This window comes from Henckelia pumila, chromosome 1, assembly GCF_033568475.1.
Source record: "Henckelia pumila isolate YLH828 chromosome 1, ASM3356847v2, whole genome shotgun sequence".
Classification (NCBI taxonomy): Eukaryota; Viridiplantae; Streptophyta; class Magnoliopsida; order Lamiales; family Gesneriaceae; genus Henckelia; species Henckelia pumila.
Window position 1 is genome coordinate 31,674,033 of NC_133120.1, and position 12,274 is coordinate 31,686,306.

Genomic DNA, 12,274 nt, shown 5'->3' on the forward strand with positions numbered 1-12,274 from the left:
ATCTCTTTCGAGATGTCTGTTAGCAGGGTTGTACCCTATCCTGTTAGTGGATGGACTTCCATCGATTTGGGTCCGGCGTATCCACGGTTATCTCGGTATGGGAGCCACCTCCTGAAGCGATGGCACAGCGTGCTACATACCAGGGCCCGGTCTGTCTCTGTTATCTGATCCTTGACCTCGAGTCTATAGGGAGTTCACTTTGCATGCATGTATACTCATACTCTCGCACTGAGCGTTTTATGCTCACGTCTTGTACTCTGTATTTTCTGGACACCCTATTCCATGGGGCAGGTTTGCGTTTGGACGAGGAGGGTGGATCCAGGAGGGGCTAGTCAGCGGTTGGCCGGCTGGAGCTTCGCTTAGGTTTTATTACTGTTGTTTGGGTTTATACAGCTATTCGATTTGGTTGTATATTATTGGATAAATTACAGATTCCTTTACTTGGGATTGTATAATGTTTATGGTTTCCGCAGTTTTATTCTGATATTTGTTTCATTAAGTTAATTGCATGCCTTAGCTCTGTTTAGTAGGTGATCCGGGTAAGGGTCACTACAATATCCATGTTTATATACTTGCTTTGGAGTATTTGAAATGAGTTTTGATGGCACCAGAAGCATTCTGAAATGTTGTTTTTTTTAACCAGGCGAGAACAGGATCGATCTTGTGAGTTGGTAGGATCGATCCTAGCACAAAATGGATTCTGGACAGGAACTTGATAAAAGTTCCAGGATCGATCCTGGGAGTTCGTAGGATCGATCCTGACTGTAAAAAAAAATTAGTTCTTGGTTTGATTTCTCTTTAACTTGTATGATTAATGATACTTAATTGTACTTTTCCCTAAGACGAGATTAGTAACCCCAGGTTCCCACATGCTCCAAGGGACAACCTTATCCACAGAGGTTAATTTTTATATATTAGAAAAGGATAACACACATGAGGCTTGGTCATATGAGCCTAAAGTGACTTCAAGAGATATGCAAGGAAGGCCTACTGGACGCCAAGCAAATCAGCAAGTTGGACTTCTGTGAGAACTGTGTTTTAGGCAAAACTTATAGACTGAGATTCAACACAGCCACTCACAAGACTAATTCACCTCTGGATTATATAAATGCGTATTTTTTGGGTTCTTCTATGGTACCCTTGTCACTCTCTAAATGTCAATAGTTCATTCCTTTGATTGATGATTACTCAAGAAAGGTTTGGATTTATTTCTTAAAATCAAAAGACCAAGCTTTAAGTAAGTTTGTTGAATGGAAAACATTAGTTGAGAATCAATCTGGAAATAAAATCAAAACAATGAGGATAGATAATGGACTGGAGTTTTGCAACCATGAGTTTGATGAATATTGTGCTAAGAGTGGAATTGCTAGGCATAGAACTTGCACATATACACCACAACATAATGGGGTTGCAGAATATATGAATAGAACCATCATGAACAAAGTAAGATGAATGCTAAGTGAGAGTGGATTACCAATAAAGTTTTGGGCAGAGGTTGCCTCTAGCACCCTGGTGTCTTATAAATCTATCACAATCTTCTGCAATTGACTTCAATAAACATCTAAAAACCTTTGGCTGTGTTGTGTACATTCATGATAACCAAGATAAGCTAAATCCTAGAGCAAAGAAATGAATTTTCCTTGGTTATCCTAGTGGTGTTAAAGGCTATAATTGGCTTTTAGATGATCTTAAATGTATAATAGGTAGAGATGTAATCTTTAATGAATCTGAATTTTATAAGACTAACATGCATGCCACATATTTGAATAATATTTTGCCTCATTTACTTGAATTTATACTATTTTTAAGTGTCAAAACTGTATATTATTTTTACCTGAATTAATATAATATGTACCTGTTAACTAATGGATAGTTTGTACTCAGTGATCAGTACAAACTATTTCTCAATAATTAAATATACCAAAATACAGGGAATGATAATCTCAAAATGTGCATATGTTTTCCACCAACAAAGTTGAATACAATCATAATTAAACACGAACAAAATACACAAGCTAGATGGTTTTCAATAATCCATGCGCATCAGATAATATGATAGATGTAATACGGGCTCGATAAGCACTCATACTTACATCCCTTTGATACGCCCATATTTAATTTCAGTTGTGTTATGGGCCAGGCACTCGACCCACATATGCATGCATAGACCCCACATTCAAGTGTAGTACCTTGATCACGACACTCTACTCTCACCACTTCCTCACTGGTTATAGCGAAACCTGACAGGAAGCGCATGCATCCAGCTAAATATGATAGCTGCAAAAATAGTAATGTTTTAGAAAAGTCATTCTTAATAGTTATCACAATAGAATATGGTCACACTCATACTCACAAAAACATTTGCAGTTTCAGCTAAATATGTTTTACTACCACTATTGCATATTTCTCGGTAAAGATAAAACTAGAGGTATAATAATTTTCAGTGGAAAATAATATACAGTTGAAGATGAACAAAATGTAAAATCTAAAAAAATCATCTATTTCTAACTCATCATCGGTGCATGCAAGAGAAATAAGTTTTTCATGTATTGCCGCTCGCTTTGCTTTTTCAACTTGGCCTCCAAACTGCCAAGCCAAAAACGTAGACTCCACTTTTAGATACAAGTCCACTGGTTGACCAATATTACGCAAACCAAGAATAATTAAAAAAAATTGATTGTAGTGAAAGGAATCTTAATATCGTCACCGACAATCAAAGAGCATGAATTAATGTAAAATCTATTCAATATGAGGTCAATTCTATTACAACTAATAGCGAATTCGGGCATGTCAATCTAATTAGCAAAAGGCGTACCCTTAATCCTAATTCTTTGTTGTTTCCCTAGTATTGGTTTCAGTTCTTCCATCGCATCTTTAAAAATAGTGGGAGAGCATCGACTATAATATACTTTCATATTTTTCTTCTCTTCTACCTCATCAGATATTTTTTTCTTAACCAGCAGTTCCTAAATTCAAATAACATAAAAATAATTTACATATAAATCACAAAAGACAAAAAAAATAAGTTTGATCATCACATTTTCATTACCAACTGTAAAACCATTTAATTAAGGGATAAAAATCTCTATTTTCATCATCGCTGCCTTGATTTTAAAATTCAGCTTATAATTATATAAGCATTTCAAATACTCAATTCAATATAAAAAAGAATAAATATACAAGTTTCAGTTCAATATACCGATGTCGAAAGTTAACATTCAAAATTAGGTAACCGAAGTAGAGAATTTAAGAAACTATCCGCCAAAAATTTATCTTTTTGACAATCAACATCAGTTCCTAAATGCAAAATTACAAAAAAAAAAAAGTATGATCATCACATTTTCATTACCAAGTGTAAAACCATTTAATTAAGGGATGAAATTATCTATTTTCATCATTGTTACCTTGATTTTAAAATTCAGCTTATAATTATATAAGCATTTCGAATACTCAATTCAATCTAAAAATAAATAAATATACAAGTTTTAGTTCAATATACTGATGTTGAAAGTTAACATTCAAAATTAGGTAACGTAGAGAATTTAAGAAACTATCCGCCACAAATTTAACAAGAGAACAGGAGGTGTTGTCTTTTTTGCACTACAGAGAAATATTTTCGCCACTATAACATAATTTCTATATTTCATCAAGAAGAATAAACACTCAGTTTAATAATAAAACAATTAACTGTAAGAGAATGAACAAGAAAAAAACCCTAGAATTTGAGGATTAAGATTTAGCATACGAAAAAAGAATATAACATCAACAACAACCAACAATAACAAATAATAATAGAAAAGAATTACTGAAATGGATTCACAAGAACATTACGCTGTGAAGCTCTTTTCGATTTCAGATATTGAGAAGCATCTCTCAACTTCTTCTGCTTATTACTTCTGATGTTCTTCGACTTTTTGGGTTTAGGAGACTTTTTCATCTCGTTCACACCAAATTTGCTAATTAAGTAGAAGAGGGTTGGTGAGAAGAAATGGAGAAAGGGATTGATAGGATGGATGAAAGAAATGAGGAAGAAGGAGACATTTTTTTATTATTTAACATATATAAAAGATATATATATATATATATTTAAAAAAGGTATATGAGTAATTTTTGGTAAAATGAGGAGGTGAAACTAAGAATTAATATTGGTCAGAAACCGAAAAAATATATTTACTGGCACAAGGACCTGAAACCAATAAATAATTGGTTTTGGAATTTCTCCTTAATTTACCGTATTTAAACTCCCTTCTTCATACATTATTTTTTTATGTTTAAGAAATAATAATAATAAACCGAAAAAATATATTTACTGGCACAAGGACCTGAAACCAATAAATAATTGGTTTTGGAATTTCTCCTTAATTTACCGTATTTAAACTCCCTTCTTCATACATTATTTTTTTATGTTTAAGAAATAATAATAATAATATTATTATTATTTTTTAAAAAAAGCATCATCATTAAATTAGCATTAACTTCAACACATAGCATTTGTCAATCAAAAGTTGCTACAAGTATCATATACCATTTTCTCCCACCCAAATGCTCCAAAAAAAAAAATGCAAAAAAAATACAAGGGGAGAGAGAATTTCGAAGCCAAAATAAAAGGGAATGCCGGTAATCCAACTTAATCTTGCTCCTTCAGGCATCTAGCAAGCCGTCATCTTTTGTTTCCGGCTCCACAAACCACTTGTTAACTCGTGTTTGAGCTATCGATACCTACGACAAACGATAAATAAACAATCGAAGAGGGTGTAATAGCTTCGGATTATCTTCTAGAGCCTTGGAAAACATCTTGCAAGAATCGAAATCGTGTGAAAAGTAGCCATTACCTGTCTATCCCAATCAGTTTTCCAAGTTAGTACGACGAGTATAATAGTTTGGATGAGTGTGCCGGTGAGCATCCCAATCCAAACACCCTGTGAAACAAAATAGACTCTGTTGTCTTAAGTGTTCAGACAATAAATGATGATCACACAAGTCTTGCATAAATATTTATACTGAAACCAGAAAAAGAATTTGATGAATCGAGTGGCTGCGAACCTGGACTTGTAATTTGATTACATAACCAAGAACAGCTCCGAAAGGGATCCCGATAAGGTAATAGCATCCTATGTTGATGTATACCACAGTGCTCTGCCATCCAGCCCCGATGGCAACACCTGTGATTATAGGAAAACGCGTGATCATTCACATTTGTTTACTTAGTTTTGATCTGAGGACAATTGCTGCCCTTCAATTCCTAGAACATAGGATCGTAAATCGTTTATTTGAACTGAGATAGACGTTGTTACCAGAAAGAACGGGTTGAACGCTGTTCATAAGAATGGAAAACGCGAGAAGAGGAGACAAGTTGGCCACTTCTGCTGCAACTTCAGGACTATTTGTGAATATGTAAGCTAGACGCTCCCGCAAGAAGAGGAAAGCTATGAAGAGAATGAACCCAATAGAGAACGATGTAATGACTATCAGTGCGATAGAGAACTTCGCAGCTTTAGGATCTCCCTTTCCAAGCTCATTCGAGACACGGACACTAGGATTGAAGAGCATTTATCGTGAGTTATAATCAATTTTTATGAGTTCTTGTAGAGTCAACATAAAATGAATCGCGAGCTGTTAAGAATGATCATAGTACCTTGCTGCAGCCAAGAAACCAAGAGATATCATCATTTCCCATCCATTGATGTTGAGGCTGCAAGAAATAACACAGTTCTAGTGTCCTCACCATACATATGAAAATCGAGAAGAATAGAGGAAGAGAGCTACCATATGGAGAGTGCATCAATTTCAACCTCAGCATTTTTCAAGTTCCCTGTCAAGAGAATCAATACGGAATTGTACCAGACTTCAAGACTGACATCGAATAAAATCAAACACATAGTTAAACTCTGCGGATTAAGGGCATAGAGAAAGCTGAATATCCCAAATTATATAGATGACAAGATGCGACATCGGAGTTGGCTTCTGAAAGTGTTTACAATACAAACTACTAACTAGCATTGAACAAGGAGTATATTCATGAACATTGTAAAATAGCCTAACCAGAGCATGGCACCAGCAGATAAAGAAAGCTTGACTACGGGCCAAAGATCTTTGAAAGCCAACATCGAAAAACCTTTCCACGTTTCTTTACACCCTCCAGAGATTATAAATATTAGTTGACCTATATTGGGGATCCAGTATGCCAAGATAGTGGATATGGCTGCACCAGCAATTCCAAACTTGTATTTTACTGTCAAGAGCCACGAGAGGAAAATGTGGATGCATAGTGATAATGCTGCCAAATAAGAGATAATCCTGTTCTTGCTCTGTGCTTGTAGGAACATTTGACAGCTGAAGGATGTGATAAATGAATATATCACGGGAATGAACCAAAGAGAAATAGTTCCCGCCATGTCCGCAATACTTTCATCCTGTCCTAAAGCTTTGAAAATGGGGCCAGCAAAAACAAAAACAGGCAACAATAAAGTCGACGTTAAAACCAAAACCACCCATGATCTTTGAAGATATATCCCAAGCATGTGATATTGTCTTGCACCATACGCTTGCCCACATAGAGTTTCCAATCCGCTAGCAACACCTAACTGCAAATTTCGAATTTATATAAATCAAACAAAGTTGAAAGATATTATGCAAAGAAGTGAAGGTATATATGGGTTGGGACAGCCCTCATAGATGTTCCAAAAGCCTGATTTCCAACATCTTTTGACCACAAGTCTCGAGCTGTTAATTTAAAATGGAAGCATTCTCAATTTTCCAAGATCTTATTTGTGCTTTTCATCTTATGGACAATATCACAATTTATCAAAAGCTCATGACTCATGAGCTGCATATCCAGTCTTAGTGCAGCAGGTGTTTTGACAGGTCCAAATGCTTGACGGATTGCAATTTAACATGAACCCAACTTGTTCAGACGTTACTTCGTATTTATTTATTGTGGTTTATTAGTATGAAAAGTACATAGTGAAGGCTAAATTCATTTAATGCGACTCACACATTTGATTGTTGTGAGACAGATCACATACAACGGTGCTCCATCACATAAATTGGCCATACTTTTCTCATGTTTAGAGCGTTTTGCTATTTCTTTATGGAAACTCAAAGAGGATCATTTACCAACAATCCATTAGCAAATTTGATGAGGACAGTAATAATCAGAGCAAAGGCAGCAAGCTCAGTGGCACCGATGTGTCCAACAAACGCCTGGCTGATGACGTTCACCCCAAATGTTGAGAACCGAGTGAATATAGCAGGGCCAGCCACAACCCACATTTTTTTGCTTTCATTCCAGATCTTCTGTTTAAGATTCACATCCTCATTCCCATTACTTTCGGCTTCTACCTTCTTTAAAAATGTTTCACTACTACTGCTTTCCATTAACTGTCCTTTGTGTTTTCCTTCTGAGACAAATGGGAGAAAGGTGAAAATATCATCACATTACGATCATACAGTTTATATACATAAACAACATCAAAAGACTGTATATATATAGACTTGTGAAATGTGAGAAAATGGCAAAATTCACATAAGATGCACTCCAAGTTCTTGGCACAGTAAATTTCCACACCAAAAAACTGGATATAAACACATCCAAATTTCATCATCATCCAGTGATGATTTCTCCTTGAGAATTATGGTTTTCTAGTAAAGATCATATTAGAGTTTACAAATTTGTGATTTCCTTGAGGATTATGGTTTTCGATAACAAGCAGTTTTATGGCATTACTGACGGTGTTCATTTTCATCGACGGCCATGTTGGTTTCCCCTTGAGAATAACCATTTTTCTAGTCAGAGACCAATCATAGTAGACTTTATATAATCACAATCTTCATGTGTTTTTCCATGAACAGTAGTTTCTTTGGCTTTGATGGTGTTTATTCGACCGCCATCACGTTTTCCCCTTGAGTATTACAGGTTTCTGGTCAAAGGCAGATCATATTAGAGTTAACAAAATTGTTTAGTTGTTACACAATGAATTTCCATAGTTTGTTATGTGTCTGGAATCTGGATATGAATATGTCGGCCCCGGCTCACCCTTTCATCGTTTTCGTTTTTCAAGCGACAAGGTCGAAGCTAGAGGTGGTCGGCCAATTGAGCTTTCGGCGGATGGGAGATTGGGGTGACACCTCTTATATCGTCTTAGGAACCTAGTGTGTACAAGACATTTCATGTCATGATATTGTTACAAGGGGAGTTTGTTACCGCTGAATCATGTATTAATCTCATATTGGTTTATATATGATTGTGCTATGCATCACATCTTCATATAGTGGTTTGATATAACTATGTTCCAAAAGTAGAGAACCAAATACGAATATAAAGTAGGCAGCATGTTGAACCCATACAAAGAGGGAAGATTACATTATTATTTCTTTTATCTTGTTACCGACTACTAACCAATCAAGTCACTGTCTTGATCTCCTTGCTTGTACTTTTTTCACTTCTAGTTTTTTCCACCCGAGGGTGGACTTATCAATCTCCGGAGACAAAGTATCAATTTTTTTATTTATTTATTTTTTTTTAATAGCATGTCAAGGCTCCGACGGGAAAATACAAAAATCGAAAAAAAAAAATTACAAGATACGTTACCAACATTATAGTTTTCCTCACTCTCAAAAAAAAAACATTATAGTTTTCCAAACAGATGAAATCCAAACAAAACGAGCAATGGTATGTATACAGAATTATGGAACAATTCCAAGATTCTAGCCAGGAAGTACGAATCAAGGAAACATAAGAAGATGACAAAAACAGAAAAACTAAAACGAAGCAAAAGACAAACAAACAACAAAAAACCATTAATTACTCAAACAAACAAACAAACAAACAAATTTCTTTAAAAAGAAACATATATATACACACAAACAGAACACAAAAATAGAAACTGCCCACACAGATGTAAGCACACACATGTATTTGAAGAAAACAAAAAGCTTAAAATAAAAAAAGTTTACCTCTCAAAAGCACGAGAAGTGGATTTTGAAATAGGTTTTTTTTTTTGATAGAATGAACTTGGGCTGCACGAGGTACCACAAAATAGCAGTGTAGGGACGCAAAATGAGTCCAATCGAATTAATGAAGGGGGGCACTGTGGCAAGATACAAATAAAATAAAATAAATACAATATATTTATTTAGAAATTAATAATTAATAATTAATAATTAAATAAATATATCAATTGATACAAATTATTGTTTTAAAACTAAATGCATTTTTCTTTATTAAAAAAATACAATTTTGATACACAGTGTTATCGGAATGTCATGTAAGAAAAATTGCAATTCACCGTCTCGAATACATACTTTTTTTTTCGATTATCCCAAATATATAATCCAATTTCTACGTTTAACATTTTTTCTTGTTTTGTACTGACATATTACACATTCCTATTAAGTAACTATAACTCTAAAAAAAACATGCAACATTTTTTTTAAAATAAATTAAACAAGTATTAAATAAAATGTTTGTTTGTAAGCATTGATCTTCCTATTGTTTTCTTAATATATGTGAAAAACAAATCAACCTATAAATTTGGGATTTGGAGAGTATTATATTAATTAAAATTGTAAGCCTGAACCCATAACCTATAACTTTGTGGATCGTCATCTGCGTCACGAACACTCGTTAGATACGCCGGAGGTTACCCAGGGTAGACACTTCGACGCTCAAGTCAGTAAAAAGCACAATGATAATCTCTCAAAATAAAAAAGCTCAAATTAGAGAGCAAAAATGAGAGTGTACCTTGAATGCCGAGAATACTATTCTATTTATAGATTTTTAAGGGTGCTTAACGGGCTTGGACTCTTGTATCGTGGGCTTGGATAAAATTGGACTTAAGTCACTAAGAAATAAAATTAGACTTTATGCATCATGGACTTAATTAATAAACTCAGACCCATCAAAATCATTATTATGATTAAAAATTAGATGATTTCATTGCTCATATGTGTGCATTTCAGAAATTAGATTATTTCAGGAAGTATCTCATCCTCACTTATTGAATGACATCAAAATCATTATTATGATTAAAAATTAGATGATTTCATTGCTCATATATGTGCATTTCAGAAATTAGATTATTTCAGGAAGTATCTCATCCTCACTTATTGAATGACATACCTCGTGGCATATATAAAATAAGAGCAAAGATGAAATCAAAAGAGTACAAATGGAATTTTGGGACTATAGAAGTTGATCAGAAAATTCCACCATGTCGTCAGTTCTATTTCTAGAAATAGCTATTATTTACTTTTCTTGTTCACATTTGAAATTTTTAGTGAGCTATTGTATTTGTTTTTTTAGTTGTAAAATTTTGTATTCACTAATAGACTTCTTTTCGATCATTTTTATACCTTCGAAATAAAACATTTTCGAAATCAAGAATCTTTTTAATATGGTTACCATGTCATCTGCCCGGGGCGAGACACAATTATATAAATAAAGTTAAAATATTGTTTGTATATATTTCAAACAATTATACATAATTTGTTCTTTAGATTCATTGCCACGGTTTTACCACAAATAAATAACTTTTACGTGGCTATCAATTTTAAGTTAGGACTGAATCCCAAATTTCCTTAAATTTTTAAAAAGTAGGCAAGCAGGTGACTGACGACCCATTATCCTACTCAGTTATGTTATGTCTCTACGATTTTGGTAATGAATTAATGATCACTTTTTCTTTAGCAAATATTTAAATATATTTTTATACTATATATATATATATATATTATAAACACTAGCAAACCATGTACGAGATAATTTGTGTGCACATATTTTTCATGTAATTAAATATTTTGTACAAAACTCTTAGTTTTTCTAAGAGAATCTTTAAAATAATGACTATAATCAACAAATCATTTAGTTATTTTCAATTTACTAAAATAGGTTTGTTGTTACAATTTTCATTGGATAAGATAAAGGTATATTTTTTTCACCCATTAAATTATGACAAAAACTTCTATGAGACGGTTTTAAGGGTCATTTTTTTGAGTCGGGTCTCTTATATGGATTATCCATTAAAAAGTATTACATTTTATGTCAAAATATTATTTATTATTATAAATATGGGTATGATTGACCCGTCTCACAGGAGTGTTACTGTTAAATTATAGGTTTGTTGTAACAACTTTCATTGGATAAAATAATTAAAGTGTATTTTTGTTCATCCATTAAATTATCAAAATAGTTACTCTATGAAGTTTGTGCATTATAATATAATAGGGAAATTACAATTTTCTATTTTGGATTTTAGTCCTGTAACTTGTCAAAATTTGGTTCATACAATAAATTGATTTTTTTCTTTGGTTTTGGTCTTTTTTTCACCGGAAACTACTAAACCCACCGGATTTTACTTATTTGGCCTTGGTATATCATACATAGCATGTCTTAATTAAAATCCATTGAAGCAAAATAAAAGGAAAAAAAACAAGGAAAAAAGACACCTAATTAAATAACAACTTTCCATCTAATTTAAAATAATAATAAAAATAATGTACTCACAAATCCAACTAAATAAGAAAAATTCGATGGGTTTAATGTTCCGGTTAAAAAAGATCAAAACCAAAGAAAAAACCAACTTACTGTATGAAAACCTAAATTTGAAAAGTTACATGATTGAATCCAAAATAAACCAACTTACAGGACTAAAATTACAATTTTCTCTCTTATATAATATAACATTATAGATATTTCTAATAATTACATTGTCACTCACAAAATATAAACATCCCAAATTACAAATAGACACACTAGTCACGTCAATAAATAAATCCTTTTTTTAGTTTTTTTAACATGTTAAAAATAATAATTAAGTAACTTTGGTGAAAATATTATAAGACAATATATAGGGGTGTTCAACGGTCGGTTCGGTTTATTTTTCGATTTTTTCGGTTTTAGAAATATATAATCCGATATCCGAACTATTTTATTTTGGTTCGGTTAGTGTTGGGGATCGGGTGTGTGTAAAGGGGAGAGGGTGAATACACACTCCTTAAAAATATTTGTCTTAACAGTTGAGTAAATGTTACTTCACTTAACTAATTTTCTCAGCTTCCTAACTTAATATGAACTACTAATTTTAGTGCGGGACACAGCTCACACAAAGTAAGTGATAAAGGTTAAAATGTAAAGCATGCAAGAGTAAGAAAGACACGAGATATCGTAGTTCGAACGTTTAATCCTTCTACGTCTCCTCTTCTTCCACTTAGGAAGGAATGCACTAGAAGATTTTGGTTATTACAACGTATTGTAATATACTCACTCCAAATTAGG

General features: G+C 33.3%; 1 protein-coding gene across 3 annotated transcripts; it reads right to left on the minus strand.

Annotated features, from left to right (window-relative positions):
• Nucleotides 1–4,467: 4,467 nt before the first annotated feature.
• LOC140863260 (protein DETOXIFICATION 21-like) lies at nt 4,468–9,057 on the minus strand. Of its 3 annotated transcripts, none has more exons than XM_073266564.1 (9): nt 8,956–9,057; nt 7,117–7,400; nt 6,043–6,584; nt 5,767–5,853; nt 5,636–5,692; nt 5,295–5,533; nt 5,044–5,162; nt 4,833–4,919; nt 4,468–4,719 (listed from the first exon to the last, which is right to left on the minus strand). In XM_073266564.1, the coding sequence occupies exons 2-9, from the start codon at nt 7,375–7,377 to the stop codon at nt 4,642–4,644; spliced, it is 1,470 nt and encodes a 489-aa protein (XP_073122665.1). In that variant the 5' UTR covers nt 7,378–7,400; nt 8,956–9,057; the 3' UTR covers nt 4,468–4,641. The 3 variants fall into 3 exon arrangements, with proteins under 3 accessions (XP_073122665.1, XP_073122671.1, XP_073122675.1); XM_073266570.1 differs by having other exon boundaries at nt 7,117–7,397; nt 8,956–8,991; XM_073266574.1 differs by lacking the exon at nt 8,956–9,057 and adding an exon at nt 8,399–8,526.
• Nucleotides 9,058–12,274: the final 3,217 nt, after the last annotated feature.

Coding starts and splice junctions, on each gene's coding strand:
- LOC140863260 (XM_073266564.1), bottom strand. CDS start 7,377: ATGGAAAGCAGTAGTAGTGAAACATTTTTAAAGAAGGTAGAAGCCGAA. Junction 6,585..7,116: donor AATTTGCTAATGGATTGTTG/GTAAATGATCCT, acceptor CGAAATTTGCAG/TTAGGTGTTGCTAGCGGATT. Junction 5,854..6,042: donor TCTGCTGGTGCCATGCTCTG/GTTAGGCTATTT, acceptor ATTCGATGTCAG/TCTTGAAGTCTGGTACAATT.